Source organism: Crocuta crocuta, unplaced genomic scaffold (assembly GCF_008692635.1).
Source record: "Crocuta crocuta isolate KB4526 unplaced genomic scaffold, BGI_CrCroc_1.0 scaffold168, whole genome shotgun sequence".
Taxonomy (NCBI): domain Eukaryota; kingdom Metazoa; phylum Chordata; class Mammalia; order Carnivora; family Hyaenidae; genus Crocuta; species Crocuta crocuta.
The window spans coordinates 3,357,556-3,375,921 of record NW_027532591.1 but is presented as its reverse complement, the minus strand read 5'-3'; the positions used below and the strand labels follow the sequence as shown (position 1 = coordinate 3,375,921).

The 18,366-nt window shown below is 38.7% G+C and overlaps 1 protein-coding gene and 1 non-coding gene across 2 annotated transcripts in view; one reads left to right on the top strand and one right to left on the bottom strand.

Annotated features, from left to right (window-relative positions):
* The first annotated feature begins 6 nt into the window (after positions 1 to 6).
* Positions 7 to 18,366, top strand: part of FAF1 (Fas associated factor 1) — a 449,320-nt gene continuing 430,960 nt past the window's right edge. Inside the window, exon 1 of the mRNA XM_077779702.1 lies at positions 7 to 87. Within this exon, the coding sequence (XP_077635828.1) occupies positions 43 to 87 (45 nt within the window). The 5' untranslated portion in view covers positions 7 to 42. The remainder of the gene's footprint in view (positions 88 to 18,366) is intronic.
* Positions 18,060 to 18,163, bottom strand: LOC144244503 (U6 spliceosomal RNA). Its single transcript, XR_013338964.1, has one exon. It is a non-coding gene; the product is annotated as a U6 spliceosomal RNA (small nuclear RNA).

Genomic DNA, 18,366 nt, shown 5'->3' with positions numbered 1-18,366 from the left:
GTGCGCGCTTCGCTCCCGGAGCCGCGGAAGTCGGCGGCCGCCATGGCGTCCAACATGGACCGGGAGATGATCCTGGCGGATTTTCAGGTGAAGTATCTGGCCCTGTTTCTCTTCCATCTCCAACCTCGTGGGTTCCTGTTGCCAGAAGGGTTGCCTCTTCTCTAGGTTTGTTTGAGCACTGCAGTGGTGTGTGGTTTGGGCTTTTGTATGGTACGTGGCGCGTGCGTGTTTGTGTTGTGTGTGTGTGTGTGTGTGTGTGTGTGTGTATGCGTGTTGTACCATCCGGAAACGTGTGTGTGTGTGTGTGTGTGGTGAACCATCTGGGAACGTGCAGTTCATATTCTGGGTTGGGTGTTACGTGCGAATTTGTTGGGTGAGGAGTGTTAATAATACTTAGTTTAGTGTATGTGCGTGGACTGTAATGTGGAGAATGGGTAGCATTTGGGGGTATTCAGTGTGGGGCTTTTAAGTATGGGGTATTTGGGGTCAGGAGTTTTGGGTTGTTCCTTGAGAGTGGAGTGTGGGTGTGGAGAGCGTGGTGGTATGGGTGTGGTGTATTAAGAGGAGAGTAAAAAATAAGGAGTACAAGGTGGCGAAGGTAATGGTGAGGGTATGGTCTTTTTCAGGGAGAAATAAACATTTGAGACTTTGATGTCTTGTTGGAATCTTTGGAGGGTATGAAGATAAGGAGGAGGCAAATAGTATATACCAGAGTATCTTTGCGGTGAATTCATAAGCTTAATAAATCACCAATTCATATTTGCGGATTCACCTCTTCTACAGATTTGAATTGCTTGGTTGGTGTCCCAATTCCAGGATAATTTAAAGGATAAGTAAAGGTTATACCTTTACTTAGCCCAACTGTAGTTATACTAATATATAAGTATCTTAGGAAGGCCCTTTGAAAGTAGAGTTGTCCCGCATCATGAAAGACTTGAGGTTAGAGCTAATACCCTGTGTACACCATCTTTGATGTTTGGTGAAAAAATTATTGTAGTGAGATATTGTTAACCAGTCATTTTGAGATTAATTTACAAGCTTCTGTTATATATAGACAGACTTTTCTTTCTGTAATACTGTCATCGTTGCACATCATGGTCTAACCCTAGCACAATAGGTGGTATTTTTTTTTAATGTTTTTATTTATTTTTGAGAGGGAGAGAGAGAGAGAGAGCACGCGAGCATGAGAGAGGGAGGGGCAGATAGAGAGGGAAACATAGAATCTGAAGCAGGCTCCAGGCTGTCAGCACAGAGCCCGATGTAGGACCTGAACTCACAAACCGCGAGATCATGACCTGAGCCGAAGTGAGACGCTCAACCGACTGAGCCACCCAGGAGCCCCAAGTGGTATTTTTTCTCAGTGAGATTCTCAATGAGTTGGGCTTCTCTTCTCCCTCTTTCTCTGATTTTTAAAATATTCCTTATTTTTACAACTTAATATTGTAATGGCCATTTCCAGGGTTTGTTCTTTATCTTACCTGGTGTTATCAGATTTATTGGGAATATGGATGTGTCTGTATTTGATTATACTGTAACTTCCAAACTCAGACAGAAAGAAGTGTTTTGATAATAAAAGTTGACCATGAGATTTTGGGATTTTGTACGATTAGCACGGCCTGGGACTTTTTTTTGCCTATGTTTTCTTTTTTTTTTTTTCATTCTCTATAATCTTTTATCTAATGTGGAGTATGGTTGTATGAAAAAGGACTCTATTTCTAGGAGTAGTTTATCATGTTATAAAATTGTAATGTTCTGGGATGTCTGGGTGGCTCAGTGGATTTGGCATCTGACTCTTGATTTTGGCTCAGGTCATGATCTTATGGTTCATAAGATCAAGCTCCGTGTGGCTTCTGTGCTGACAGCTTGGAGCCTGCTTGAGATTCTCTGTCTCCCTCTCTCTCTGCCCCTCTGCTACCCCCCCCTCCCTGCCTTAGAATAAATAAATAAACACTAAAAAAATAAAATTGGCATGTTCTGGTAGGAATGGATTTAGAGAATTTAGAGTCGTTTACCTCATTAAAAGCTTTAAGGTAAGTGTAACTTTGTTGAGATTTCACCAAACTGTTTACTTCCTCTGACAACTTGTAGCTGCTTGTTCCCATTTATGACAGTTATTATGCTTACTATGAACCTTATACTGGCCTAAAGTAGGAAATTTAGGATTCTTGTATTCAGACAAAGTAAGATGTTCTGACAAGCATTTGGGAGTTAATTTTGATCACATGAATATATTCTAAGTTTCTCTCTTAAAACCAGTGGCACTGAGGTGAACAGTTGTTTACAAAATGGGAAAAAACTATGGCATTCTCAGTGTTTGCCAAATGGTTAAGGTTTCTTTCATATTGTCAAGTAGGTAAGAACATTACTGGCAGAATAAAAAAATTATTTAGAAACTATATACATATTGAGCACATTAGCCTTTTATGTTTTTAGGAACCTCATATTCCTCTCACAAATGATCCCAGATCAGTTTGCTCTGTGGACTTACTTTTAAAATTGATTATTCCTGTGTTTTTATGTTAAATAAACTTTTCATAGGATTAACTTAAAAAAATTAACATTGATCTAGTTAGCAGAAACTAGGTAATTTTAAAGATTGCAGTTCAAGTCATATAATGTAGGTATTTGAAAGGTGCTGGTTTCTTCTGTAACTGAGCAAATCAGTTTCTCTACCCAAAAGTGAACATATGACCATGAAATTAATAGTAATTTTGAGAGCTCAGTGCTGCCTTTGTAGAAGGGGACATGATTTTTAAATGTTTGTTTAGAGAGCATGAACGCATGAATGCATACCTGAGTGTGTGGGACATGAGAGAGAGAGGGGGAGAGAGAATCTCAAGCAGTCTCCATGCTGTCAGCACAGAGCCCAACATGGCTTGATCCTAGTACCATGAGCTCCAAAATCAAGAATTGGGCACTTATGGACGTCTGGGTGGCTCAGTCGCTTAAGCGTCTGACTTCAGCTCAGGTCATGATCTCACGGTTCATGGGTTCGAGCCCCGCGTAGGGCTCTGTGCTGACAGCTAGTTCAGATCCTGGAGCCTTCTTCAGATTCTGTGTCTCCTTTTCTCTCTGACCCTCCCCTCCTCTCTCTCTCTCTCTCTCTCACAAATAAGTAAAAACATTAAAAAAAAAAAAAGAGTTGGTCACTCAGTGGACTGAGCCACCAAGGCACCCCTACAGGTGCACTCCTTCATTCCCATCACCTGTTTAACCCATCCTCCCACTCGCAACCATCAGTCTGTTCTCTATAGTTCAATGACTGCTAATTGGTTTGCCATCCTTTTTTGAGAAAGGGACAGGATTTTTATTGACTTTTTAATTTTTATTTATTTTCTTTGAGAGAGAGAGAGAGAATGTGAGCAGGGGAGGGGGCAGCGAGAGAGAATCATAAGCAGGGGAAGGCTCAATCCCATGACCCTGGGATCATGATCTGAGCTGAGACCAAGAGTTGGACGCTCAACCAACTGAGCCACCCAGTCACCCCTCAATTAAAAGTTTTTAAAAATTGTGGTGAAATACACAGAACATAAAATTTACCATCTTAATTTGCCATTTTAAGTGTCCAGTTCAGTGACATCACATACATTTACATTGTTGTGCAGCCATCACCACCACCCATCTCTAGAAATCTTTTTATCTTACAAAACTGTAACATTAACCATTAAACAGTAACTTCCCATTTTTCTGAACTCCATCCCCTGGCAGCCACCACCATTCTATTTTCTGTCTATGAATGTGAGTTTTCTGGGTACCTCATAAGTGGAATCACGCAGTATTTATATTTTTGTAGCTGGCTTATTTTACTTAGCATGAAATTGCCAGTGTTCATCCAGATAGCAGTAAGTGTCAGAATTCCCTTCGTTTTTAAAAAGGCTGACTACGGTTCCACTGTATGTATATACAGCAGTCTTCCATCATCTGTGGTTTTGCTTTCCATGGTTTCACTTACCCTTGGTCAGCTGTTGTCTGGAAGTAGATGATCCTCCTGATGTATAATCAGCAGGTCAGTAGTAGCCTAATGCTACGCCACAATGCCTGGGTCATTCACCTCACTTTATCTCATCATGTAGGCATTTTATCATCTCACATCATCAAAGAAGAAAGGTGAGTACAGTATAAGAGATTTTGAGAGATCATTTTCACATAACTATTATCACATTATTGCTGAGATCATTCTACTATATTCTCTTACTGTGCTGAATTTATAAATTAAACTTTTTCGTAGGTATGTATGTATAGGAAAAAACATAATGTACATATACATATATGAGGATAGTTTGGTACTATCCTCAGTTTCATGCATCCATTGGGAATCCTTGGGACATAACCCTTGTGAATTATGGGGGACTGCTGAACCATATTTTGTTTACCTATTTATCTGTCAGTGGGCACTTTTTCCCCATGTTTTGACTATTGTGAATCATTAGTGCTGTTGTGAACTTGGGTGTACAATTATTTGTTTGAATCTGTCCTCTTGATTCTTTTAGGTATATAACCAGAAGTAGAATTACTGGATCATATGGTATTTCAATTCTAAATTTTTGAGGAACTGCCATACTGTTATCCATAGTGGCTCACCACCAAAAGCTTGAGTGGAGGAATGACAGCATCATGTTTAATAAATTATTTTTAAATTCAGCTCTGGGCAAGTGAGTGTGGAATTTGGAATTGTCCAAAAAAATCAATTTTAAATGTAAATAGTGTTAGTATAGTATATTGCTGGTAAAGGAATGAATAGAGTAGTATACCTACAGTTTTGGCTGGCCAGAGCTAGGAGGGGATGTAAAGGAAATTTCCTGGGATTAAAAACAGGCAGGCATTAATAAATAAGGACAGTTTTTTTTTCTTCCTTAATGTCTTTTTTATAACAAAGAGATGCATTCACATGAAAGTTCCAGATCTTGTTCTTTTTGTAGTTGTAGAATTCTTTGCCTTTTTTTTTAAAGGTTGAGCTGTAGAGTAAATATTTGATCAAACAAATTTTTGAGATATATTTGGTTTACTTACAGATGTGAAAAGGCTATCCAAATAGAATTGCAGTTGCTATCAAATACTGAAATTTTAGTAATGTTAGTTATGTTTTATTTTGAGTCTATCTGAACAAAAAAAAATCTTCCCTTTCCCCCTTAACCTTTTAGTTAATACAATGCTAATTTTTTTTTTTTTCCTCTAAGGTACATTTTTATAACATAATTTTTCTTTGGGAACAAGACAGGTGCTATAGCTACTTAGTTTAGTCTCACATGTTGGTTTCATATATTTTTCTACTTATATTTCTCTGTTACTAATATAGAGATGTGAATCTTCTACAAAAGGAGATGCCAGACTGTGCAAGTAGAAACAGTATTGATCCAAATGGATAGGTGTCCTTTGTGATGTTGTGGATTAGGGACCAAACTGTGTGTCTATGGAACATCATATTTATTTCCTGGGGGGTTGCCTTAGGCAGGCGATTGACTACTGCGGCAGTAAGTAGTCTTGTTATTATCCTCTCTTTTCTCCACTATCTCTATTCATTAGAGAGACAAGGCATGTTGTGTTTGGATTGTTGGTCATTGGGAAAGTAAGGTCTTGGCATGTAGAATAAAGTTTAGTAGTTAGTAGATAAGAGCATGGACTCTGAGGTCAGATTGTTTGGATTTAAATCACAGCTCTGCAACTCTCTTATCTTGTGATCTTTGACTAATCACTTCATGCTTCTGCCTCAGTTTCCTCATATGAAAAATGAGTCAATGCTTGTAAAGTGATTAGAACAGGTGTCTGGTATAGAAGGAGTTCAGTAAGTTTTAGTTTTTATTTTCATTTTACTTTTAAATTTTTACTTATTTATTTTGAGAGAGAGGGAGTGAGAGAAGAGAGAGCATGCACAGGGAAGGAGCAGAGAGAGAGAGGGAGAGAGAGAATCTCAAGCAGGCTCCATGGGCATTGAGCCGGATGCAGGGCTTGATCTCAACTGTGAGATCATGACCTGAGCAGAAATCAAGAGTCAGATGCTTAACTGACTGAGCCACCCAGGTGCCCTGTTGTTTTCATTTTTGATAATTTTAAAGTATATGCTTGTTCTCTGCAGGGGACTTCAGGAATCATCTATTTACAGCTTCTCATTTTTCCTTTTGTGGAAATTGAGATCAGAAATAGGAACTGACTTGTCCAAGTTCATGGGTTGGTTTGAAACAAAGATTTTATTCAGGTGCACATAATAGTGTTTATTTTTTAGCTTAAGGTGTCAGATGACTTGGAGTTTTAGAGGAAAACAAGATCCACCATTCAGAAATTTCTCCAAATGACAAAATTTACATACAAAATGAATTAATAATACCTGGTATATAAGAGATATGCCAAAAGGGTGGAAGTGAGGGTGGGCCTGGCACTTTGATTGTTACTAGACTAGCACTCATTTCAGTCTAGTGTCATGCCTCTAAGTTTACAGGTGGGCAGAAGTCATGAAATAAAGAGCCTTTAGTAAGTAGTCTTGGGGGAGTGGGGTTGGGTTGATGCCTGTTGTTTTCCAGAGTGGGTTTATGAACTTTGTAGATCAGGGTCAGGAAACTGTATAGCCTGTAAGCTGGCTGCATGTTTTTATACATAAAGATTTATTGGAATCCAGCCATAGCTATTCATTTATTGTTTGTGACTGCTTTCTTGCTGCAGTGACAGAGTAGTTGATTCAGAGACATTATGGCCCACAGGCCTAAAATACAACCTACATCCTGAGTGCCAAACTACCACCTGTTTTTGTCAGTAAAGTTTTATTGGAAGGCAGTCATGCATATTTGTTTACCTATTGTCTCCAGCCACTTTGGCCCTCAATAGCAAAGTTGAGTAGTTGATTCCTTGGCCTGAGAAGCTTAAAATATTAACCCTGCCCCTTACAGGAAAGTTTGCTGATCCTTGATCTAGATTAGTGGTGTTCACCTGTGGATGATTTCCCCACAGGGGACATTAGGCTATGTCTTGAGACATTTCTGATTGTCACAACTAGGGGGTGCCCCTGGCATTTAGTGGGTAGAGGCCAGGAATGCTGCTAAACATTCTGCCCAGGGTATTCCTTCACAATTAAGAATTATCCACCTTAAAATGTCTTTAGTGCTGAAAAACCTAGATCTAAATCACTGATTCTTGGACTTTGAATTTGCGTAAGAATAACCTGGAGGCTTGTTAAACTTTAGGTTGTTGGACCCCACCCCAAGTTTCTGATTGAGTGCATTCTATGTAAGGCCTGAAAATTTGTGTTTCTGTCAGGTTCCCAGGTTATGCTTATGCTGATGATCCAAGATTTACACTTGGGAACAATTGATTTAGATGACTTTAGAAGTTACATCCAGGGGCGCCTGGGTGACTCAGTCCGTTAAGCGTCCAACTTCGGCTCAGGTCATGATCTCATGGTTGGTGGGTTCAAGCCCCACTTTGGGCTCTGTGCTGACAGCTCAGAGCCTGGAACCTGCTTCAGATTCTGTGTCTCCCTCTCTCTCTCACCCTCCCCTGCTCATGCTGTCGCTCTCTCAGAAATCATTAAAAAAAAAAAAAAAAGAAGTTACATTCATTCTTGTGACTTTTTTGATTTTGTGATCTTAAGTACTGTTGCATTTTTTGACGTAGGAAAATTGAGTGTTTTGTATATATTTGATGCTCACAGTAGAATGTGCTGTTGTGTCATGGCTCCGTTTCCCACCCCCCTCCCTGCCACCGTTCCCTCCAAACCAAGCGAGCTCTACATCCACTGTGGGGATGATCTCATGACGCTGAGGTCAAGAGTTGCATGCTCCACAACTGATCCAGGTACCCTAGGGTCCGTGCCTTTTATTCCTTACTTTTTGTGGCCCTTTGGAAAACTTATCTCTTAAAACCTATTGGCTGCCTTTTGCTTATAACATCAGTACCCTGTGCCCAGTTTTAGGGTTAATCATTTTGTCTTACATATGTTGTGTGTCTTGTGTATATTTCGCTTCTTTTGAGTCTTCTGCCAGATTGTTGGTAATCACTTGTTTTTTCCTGCTTCTGTTAGCTCTTTGACTGAACAACTGCCTCGGTTTTAACCGTCTTTTCCTACAATATCTATAAGAGGTACTCTGTGAATATTTTTTGAAGGAATATTATGAATGTTAGCTGTTATAATACAAATAGAGTACAATTGTAAGTTTGTATGTATAGTTGACCCTTGAACAATGCAGGGGTTTGGGGCACCAACCTGCCATGCAGTTGAAGATCCATGTGTAATTTTGACTCCCCCCAAATTTAATTGGTAGTAGCTTTTAAACTGGAAACCTTATCGATAACATAGACAGTTACCACATTTTATATGTTGTATTTTTACAATAAAGCAAGGTAGAGAAGATGTTATTAAGAAAATCATAAGGAAAAGAAAAATACACAGTACTGTACTGGATTGAAAAAAAATCCAGGTATAAGTGGACCCACGTAGTTAAAACATGTGGTTTTCAAGGGTCAGCTGTATTTTTAAGTATCTACCATTTATTGACTGATTTTGAATAATAAAATTTGTCGTTGAGGGAATAAAAATCGGTCTGTTTTATTGAATTGAGAATTATAACTTTAAAGTGATCTGTTTATAGAGAAATATAAAGCACCTCCCTTCTGGTTTAGCTTTTATAGAGGGCTCAGTAAGGAAATGTGACAAAATATAGAGCTTGAGGTCAATAACTTAGGTAAATTTGAATGGTGATATTGAACTATGTGTATCTCTCTCTCTCTCTCTCTTTTTTTAAGATTTTCTCTTTTTTAGTAATCTCCACATCTAGCATGGGGCTTGAACTCATGGCTTTGAGATAAAGAGTTGCATCTCCACTGACTGCACCAGCCAGATGCCCCAATCACTCTTCTGGATTATGGTTTCACTTTCAGACTTTTTTAACGTAGAGATTTAAATATCAAATCAAAATTGTTGCTCTTTTAAATCTTTAGTCATTGGCTTTCAGGTGAGTTTGAGATAATTTCAAGAAGCAGTTTGGTAACATTAACAGAATAATTGTATCTGTCTTTATACTTATTTGTGGTTATAGAGGAATAATTGAGGTAGGAAGGATGCGCTGTCAAGTTGTGGTAAAGAAAAGCAGAAATTTTTTAAGGTTATATGCACCTTAATGGTTTTAGAGTTAGGTTTCAGCCACCTGTTTTTTTCCCCTGTAATTACCTTGGTTCCCTGGACTCTTTAATGATTGAGCTGTAGGAGTATAATGTTAGTGAGAGGAAAGCTTTGTCTCTTGTGCCTTCCTGGCTCCCCCCCTTCTTTCTTCCAAGGGAAAAATAGTGATTGAACTTGTGTTTTTTTGTTTAAAAAAATTTTTTTTAATGTTTATTTATTTTTGAGAGGGAGACTGAGCAGGGAAGGGACAGAGAGAGAGGGAGACACAGAATTCAAAGCAGGCTTCACGCTCTGAGCTTTCAGTACAGAGCCCAGCGTGGGGCTTGAACTCATGAACTGTGAAATCATGACCAGACTGAAGTCAAAAGCTTAACCAACTGAGCCACCTGGGCATTCTGAGCTTGTGTTTTTAAACATAATTTTAGAGGAAGGCCTGGATGAATTGGTCAGTAGAGCATGTACCTCTTTTTTTTTTCCCAAATGTTTTATTTATTTCTGAGAGAGAGACAGCGTGAGCAGGGGAGGGTCAGAGAGAGCGGGAGAGACAGAATCCGAAGCAGGCTCCAGGCTCTGAGCTAGCTGTCTGCACAGAGCCCGACGTGGGGCTTGAACCCATGAACCATGAGATCATGACCTGTGCCTAAGTTGGACGCTTAACCGACCGAGCCACCCAGGTGCCCCGAGCATGTGACTCTTGACTTCAGGAGTTTGAGCCCCATGTTGGGTATGGAGCATATTTAAAAATTTTTTTTTAATTAAATTTGTTTTATTATAAAATTTTAATTTATATATATAAAATTTTTAGTGATGATTCTTTGGCATGTAATAAAAGTGAGGTGGAGACATAATTGAACATTTCTTATTTTAGGTTTAGTGAGGAAGGAATAAGAACATTAGTATCTAGCGTTTGGTTGCTTTATATGTAGCAGATACTGTGCTAGGCTCTTTTTTTTTTTTAAATTTTTTTTTTAATGTTTTATTTATTTCTAGGAGAGAAGAGAGAGAGACAGCGTGAGCAGGGGAGGGTCAGAGAGAGAGGGAGTCACAGACTGAAACAGGCTCCAGGCTCTGAGCTGGCAGTCAGCACAGAGCCCGACGCGGGGCTCGAACCCACAAACCGCGAGATCATGACCTAAGTGAAAGTCGGACGCTTAACCGACTAAGCCACCCAGGCGCCCCAATGTGCTAGGCTCTTAACAGCTAAATTCTACAGTGACCTTTTTGGGATCCATTGATACAGTTCTCCGTGATTTCTGTATGTCTTGTAATCAGAGACATTGACTGCTTTTGTTTCTGCTCTCTTTTCAAGGATGTATGTATAGTGAGCTGCCTTGGAAGACAGAGATAGTATCTCCCATGCATGCATACCTTTTGCATTTTGAAAGATTTGGGTTCTCTAGGCTCTGAGTTCCCCTTCTAGTGCAATCTGTTGCATGTGCAGGTCTGACTTGGCCTACTTTGTGTTGCACTGTGGGAAATGGGCCTGGGGACTGCATAAGAAAATGCTGATATTCTGGCTATGAATATTGTCATGAGTCATAAAGTTCATTGTCTCCAACCCAGGAGTCTAGGTCTTCTGCCCAGATCAATGATACTGGCAGGCTAACTTGTTAGCTTGCAAGTAGGGTAAAAAATACCAGATCTTTCACTGCTTTGACAGTTTGGCAACAAGGATGGTATATTGACAGACACGTGGCTTTCTGGAAGAGGAAGGGTGAGGGCCTCATGGGCTGGTTAACAGAATTTGAGGGGATTCTATGGGAATTCGTGCTGAACATGTTGACCAAATTGTTAAGTGTTTCTCTACTTTATTGCCTGTTAATGAGGAAGAATTAGGGAGATAGTTGCAGACTGAGTACCAGAAAGTAGGTTCAAAGACAGCTGCCTAAACGTTCTTCTGGTTGTTGTAAACTCTTAACCACCCTCAAGTATCCTCTTCGGTAGAGGGAATTTTTTTACCAGTCTGTTAGAGTCACAGTCAGACTACCCCTCCCCCCCTTCCCCACCAATATAACAACTAGTACTAAGATTTGTCCTGACTGGGCAGAAGGTTCTGCCTCCTTTTCGACAGCACTTACAGAGCTGTGTACACCTACACTTAAGTGTGAGAGGAGAGTTAAGTAAGTTTGCAACCTCTGTGGGCACAAAGCAAAGCTGTTAGAATTTTCACTGGTTTGTCTGAGAGATGAGAGGATGGAAGTACATAATGTCTTATAGCTCAGCCCTTCCTTTGGAGGAATCTTTATTCCCCACTTCACTGTCTAAAGCAAAGCCACTGATTTAGTGGGGTCCTCAATTCGTAGAGGTTTCCTTAAACCTTGGCCTAGTTTACCAGTGGTTCAGTCAAGCTGAAACTGATTGTGTCTGCTTGTCTCCTGGGGCTGTTCAGCCTCTGTACTAGCTATACAGATTGATAGTGGATATGATTGCTTTGTTCAGTGGATAGAAGTCAAGGCTGTTCTTTTTTTTTTTTAATTTTAATTTTTTAAATTTTATTTTAAGAGAGCGTGAGCTGGGGAGAGGGACAGAGAGAGGGAATCTTAAACAGGCTCCATGCTCAGTGTGGAGCCTGATGTGGGGCTCAATCCCATGACCCTGGGATCATGACCTGAGCTGAAGCTAAGACACTCAACTAATTGAGCCACCCAGGTGCCCCAAGACTGTTTTTATAGCTCTGGCCAGTATTCTCCTTCATGACAGACACTTGTATTTCTACTGCCCCTTGGCCTATTGCCAATGGCCTGCTATTTGGTCTGCCACTTGGAAACATAGACTGGCAGATTAAAGACAGCTCTCTTTGAAGCTGTGAACTATGGAAACAAATTATAGCTGCTGATCAAACTGTCTGGATCACTCATGTAGTTGCCTACAATAAGGGCTTGTTCTCTAATGAAGCCCGCTGGAGTCAGGCTTCTGATTGAGCCTTCACTGCCCAGAGCTATCATTGTTGTCTCAATCCATCCATCACATTAGATGTGATAACACATCAGCTATCATAAACTGGGTGTAGACTTAAGGACTGTGTTTTTCTGAGGCAGATGGTAGCATTGCATGCTCTACTTGTGACTTCTGCCAAAAGTTGATCTACTTGTCACAAAATAAGAGAAGCCATATTTCATGGGATGGATGTGGCTTCTGCTTGTTTTTGGCAGTTTTAATACATTGGAACTTTGACCTCCCATTCAGAAGTATCAGTGCTACTTCTTCACTACTGTTGATACTTTTTCTGGTTATGGTGTTGCTGTTCTAGTCCAATTGGCTGACTGGCCACACAATTTTGGACTGTGAAACTAATCTGTGTTATGCTTTTGGGCTTTCTGGGCCATTTACAGTTGACATTGATGCACTTTTTATCTCAAAAGCCCCTAACAGTGAGCTTGCTAGTCAAGATATTTGAGGGACCTTTCATGCTCCCTACCCTCCAAAGGCATCTGGTATGTGGATAAATGTCTGCTGGGTGTGCCATCCTCCATTAGATTGCTCAGTTCTGATCACCATTTGATTGCCATTCCCTTTAATCTTACTGAAAAATCTACTGGAATAAGCAGGGGTTGCCCCAGCTCCTATGCCTTCCATGTAAAACACCTGTCAGTACTTCTTCATGTCTACCCACTCCCATTCCATAGCCTTCTCTCAGAGATTCTGTGGGACAGATTAATGGTGGCCTGGACAATTGGGACAGTTTGGACTGACTGTTCTCATTCAGTCCTTTCAAAAACAAGAACTAGACTCAGTTATCCAAACTGAATTTGTGAACTCTAGGCCTAACACGTGGTTGAGAGGTCATGTTGGGACACAGGTTGACTGTCTCTCAGACTGATGTAGGTCCCACTTGGAAAGACCCAGCAATTGTAAACAACCCACATTTTCTAGCTATACTGCTCTGCCCTCATGATTGTATTTCTTGTGTGGAAGCCAGGCATTAACATACCTCCCTCCTAAAAATATGGACTCTTGGCACCTTTGAGTGTTTAACAGAACACCATCAGAAGATCTTATAGTCTTCAGTTAACTATGGAAGTCTCTCTAAAATGACAATATCCTTGATTTCTTGGTGAAGCTTCCCAGAGTCATAACCAATTTGTTATTTATGCACATCCTGTCGACAGTTATCTCTGTCAAGGAATTTATTCACTTAGAATAGGTGGTTCAAAATTTGTTCCTGACTTTTTGGTTGACATAATCAGTGACATACCCTGGCCCTGGAAAGCATTCAGATTAGCCACAACTCACCAGCATTGTTATGGATGATGAAATGCCCTAGATTTCTTCCTTGTAGGCTGAAGCAGAGTCTGTATAATTGTTAATACATTCTCTTGTTCCTGGATTGATGCCTTGGGCCAATTGGAAAAGTTCACACAGAACTTAGGGACAGAGCTGCCAGACTTTCTGAGGTAGGCCCTAATGTTTTATGGGATTTCTTCAACTTATTTGGGGGTAGGACTCTGAGAAACATGGTTGAAATCAATTATGAAGGTTAATCTTACCCTGCTGCCTATAGATAGCTATTTTAATGAAATGCTGTATGAAACAAATTGAATGAATTTAGTTCCAGCCCCTTGTCAGTCAGAATAATCAGAGTGGCTGTGAGAATCATATACTCATGAGAAACTTTGTCAGCAGCCAAGATGGTTAGAAGTGAGAGAGACAAGTCTCTGTGCCTCATATTTTGGCACATCTTATGAATAGAGACACAGATTGTTCTAAACTATTTTTTCAGGGGTATTTATCGTGACCAGCTTAGATAATGTCTCCTTCTGGACCAAAAGACAAGTTGCTTGGAAGCTTGGAAGATAAAGACACTTTCTCCCTCCAAAGCAAAGGTGTCCATGCTCACTGTCCATTATAAAAGATTCATGTTTCCTAAGCTCATGGTTCCTTTATTGCAATCTACTGCATGTGCAGATGTCACCTGGCCTACTCTGTATCACCGTGTGAGAAATGGGACTTGGGAACCCACGTAAGAAAATGCTGATTATTGTGAGTAATAAAGTACTTTATTCTTGATCTAGGAGTCTTGTGCCTTCTTCTAGTGTGTTTAAAATTGTAACATGCTAAATTGTTGGCTTGCAAGTGAGTAAAATATTAGATCCTTCACAGTTCTTACCACCCTATAAACTAGGCTGTCCTTCATTGTATAAATTGATTTTTAGAGATGGTAATTATAATAACTACTAACGTTTACTCAGCATTATTTTGGCCTATGTGATTAATATTTTATCTGCATTATCCAATCTAATTGGTATATACCATTCAATTTGTGATAGCCATTATTACTATTCCCAGTTTAAAGATGAGAAAGTGGAGGTGTAAGGAGATTAAGTAATTATCTAATGGTAGGTAGTCATAACAAGGCTGTGTTTGGGACTCTAGTTTGCTCTACTCCAAAGTCAAGTCTATGATCTATTATATGCACATTTCTCAATTTACTAGAGTAATTTAAAAATATGTGGTTTTTAAAAATTAAAAACAGTTACTATGAATTAAATGTGAAATTTGCATGAATTTTAAATAGAAAATGAAATTTCAAAAAATTATAAGGATGTGGCCTGTTTTTCTTAGTGTCGTCTCCTTTTCTCCCATGTTTCCTTTTCTCTATCATTATGATTACAACAGTGGAAGAAATTAGTAAGTACTGCACTTTACAAGTTTGCAGTTTAAGTTTACAAGGTTTTTTTTAAAAAAAAAATCAAAGCTGCATCCAGTTATTTTTGGATTCCTTCATCCTTTTGCAGCTTTGTGAAACACAAAAATAAGGAAAACAGAGTTTTTCTGGTGTCCCTGGATTTACTGAGACTAATAGAGTGATCAAAAGACGAAAAACAGGGGTTAATTTAAATGACTTCTATTTTAAAGCTATATGTGGCAGTGGTTGCTATTAGGATTATTTAGGTACTATTTAGGTACTATTGCTGTTAGGATTATTTTAGCAAGAGATTATCCTTTTTCTGCTTTTTTTCTTTTATACTTCTCTTTTACATTTACTGGTATTTGTATTGTGTTGGTATAAGTGTGTATTTATGCTGTCTATATATAAGATGCATAATATACATAGTAAAAATACAAAATATATTTTAGCCTCACTTTTCTAGGAGTACTGTCAGTTTTGGGTATATTCCTCAGGTCCCAATAGCGGAGATTGAAACAAAAATAATGATATTGAGGCAAAAATAATAGAATTGATTCCAGCCAGGGCAGGCTGGCTCAAGGTTGAAACACAAGAACTTTGTTTTATCTTTTTATTTTATTTTATTTTTAAATTTTATTTTAAATTCCAGTATAATCAAGAACTTTGTTTTTACTACATTTTTGTTAAGTAACTTGGACTTAAACAAACAAAAAATAAAGTACATTGTATTTTAGAAGAGGAAAGCATTATTTAGTGATTACTTTGGAATAAAGTAGTAAATACTCTGGCAAAACTGAGTGGAAAAGAGAAATACTGCATAAGTTATTAGTCTTCCCACTTACACATGCATGAAGAGTATGTAAAATTACAAGGTGGATTATGCCAAAATGAAGTATATTTTTATTAAGATTAAAGATTTTTAAAAAATTTTTTATTTTTAACAGAGAGAGACACACACAGAGAAAGAGAGAGAACAAGTTGGGGAGGGGCAAAGAGAGAGGGAAATAGAATTAGAAAGCTCAGTGATTCTGAGCTGTCAGCACAGCCCCAACATGGGGCTCGAACCCATGAACTGTGAGATGGTGACCTGAGCCAAAGTCGGATGCTTCTAAGTTGGATACTTAAGTGACTGAGCTACCCAGGAACCTCAAGATTAAAGATTTTTTTTTTAGATCATAAATTCTACCTATAATCTGGGAGTAATTTTAATTTTCAAGATAAAAATATTGATATACCAGTAAACAACCAGATGGTTTCGTGCATGCGAGTGGGAGAGAGACAGAGAAAGGACACAGAAGATCCAAAGTGGGTAAGTTCATAACCTCAGCCAAAGTTGGACGCTTAACTGACTGAGCACTCAGGTGCTCCTCCTCTGTTGGCTTTTTTTTAATAGAAAATTTAATTTATTGCCAATAAATAATATTGCCTCTTCTAAGGCATTGACCTGAGTGTCTAATTTTCTGTCAGTTATTCTTTAGTAGCCAATAGAAAAGAGACATTTTTTTGTTAATTGGTTAATGTGTTGGGCTATATGTACCTCCTGAACAAGAGAGACGATAGACGCAGCCACAGACCCTATAATGGCAATTAGTGCAGTAATGCCCAGTATTAGAGCCCCAACTAATTGCCTTGGGTGCATGAGAGCAGAATTAATCTTCTGTACAACCTGTCACCCATAATCATCATACCAAGGAAGGGTTAGTTTAACAGACTCTTCCATTGAAGGTGCTCTGTTCTTACAAATCTAATTGTCCAGATTAGAGGCAATTAATACCAACAGAACATTTCGCTATTTCCCCAGCTTTCTGGGGCAACGTTTGCCAATCCGATGGCAAAGAGTAAGTTTATCTTATTGGACCAGTGATTCCTCAAGTTTCTGCTGTGCATAGACCAGCCAGCTTCTGGGGTGTGGCTGGAACAGGTCTGGAGATCTCAGGGGCCAGTGTCCTTTTGAGGGTCAGTTTAAGCTGGTTGACTGGTTCTGGATCACCTCACCAGGTTGAGGGTTCTTGGTGATGCCTGAAACTTTAAGAGCTGGATCCTTTGGTTGTATATCTGTGTAGTCCACCTCTAAGTCATGGAAAGGGGTGACCCCCAACCTTCAAATAAACCAGATATCCTGGGTTTATATGGGGTGGGTTTCTAGTAAATGTCAGATCAGGTCTAGGGAGGATATGGTTTGCATATTTAGAGATCCATCCTGTTTTCCTGTTGTTTAAATAATCATATGCCCAAGGGGTCTTATTATCATCCCCACAGAATAACAATCACAGAAGATTGTGTATCTGTGAAATACTGTAACAATTTTTTTTTGAAGGTTACCTCAAGTTGTTTAATTTAGGCAAACAACAAACATTTAAAGACAATCAGAACTAGAATTTAACATCCATAACGGTGCGTTGTTGAAACATAGTTTTTCTCTCTAAAAACCTTCATTTCCAGAGATAGCCAGTTTGAGACCAATGCATTTGTAGAACAAGTCCAGTCTTAATCCTGGCCTAATTATTTACATAAGCTCAGCAAGAATAGTAATTGTTCCAGTTAAAAGATGAACAGATTCTTATTGAACTTATGCAAACAATTGTAATTGCCATGAAAGAAGGAATACTCACTGGGAGATTTTGAATTTCAGAGGGTTTAGGTAGAAAGAAAAGATAAATGCCTCAGTTTACAAATGAATACTTTATGACATTTCTGTATATCATAGATATTTTAAGAAAATGTTTTCTTAATCTGGATAAGCAAATATTAGAGAACCAGCAATATTTCTAACAAAAGTCACAAAACTATAATCTTCCTCAGTTCATTTAGTCTCATGTTCCTAATTCTTGTTCAGTTTAAATGCAATTTTTTAGCTCTGGAAATTCTTACCCATTTTAGTATTAATCTTAAAGATTTCAATTACCTGTATTTGTTTCAAAAGTCCTTTTTATAAATCTCTTTGAAGAAGAAACTCATTTTGTGAGAGAATAAGAACAATTATAAATGACAAAATCTCAGAAATGGACATTGTTAAAGATCTGATAAGAGTTTATTATGCAATTGACAAATTTAGTTATTTCAGTGACACATAACATTTCAAGTAATCAGAATATTAAATGATAACCTTATACCAAAACATTAAAACTTTAGGAATTGCATATATATTTGGGCAGTTGCAGCATTTACCCGTGCAGTACAACCTAAGGTTTACCATTGTGCAACAGTGTTTTGCCAAGTAACTTAGCATCCTAAATGAAAGGGCCTAATTGGTCAAAAGACTTCTTTTACCATTCACATTCTGGGAAGTTTGTTAAAACCTTAGGAAGTTATAAAGCACATCCTAAAAATATGGAATGCTTCATGACTTTGCGTGTCATCCTTGTGCAGGGGCCATGCTAATCTCTGTATCGTTTCAGTTTTAGTATATGTGCTGCCGAAGCGAGCATCTCTATTGGCTCTTTAACTATGGTTCTATTTATTAGTGGTTGTTCTACAGATTATGTATCTATAACTTAATTAGTCTCCCTTGAGTTAGTATTACTACATTGTATATAAGAACCTTATGAGAAAGTATATTTACTTATTTTCTTTTAGCTGCTATTGTCATATATTTTACTTCTACATGATGTATAAAACTCCACAGTGTATT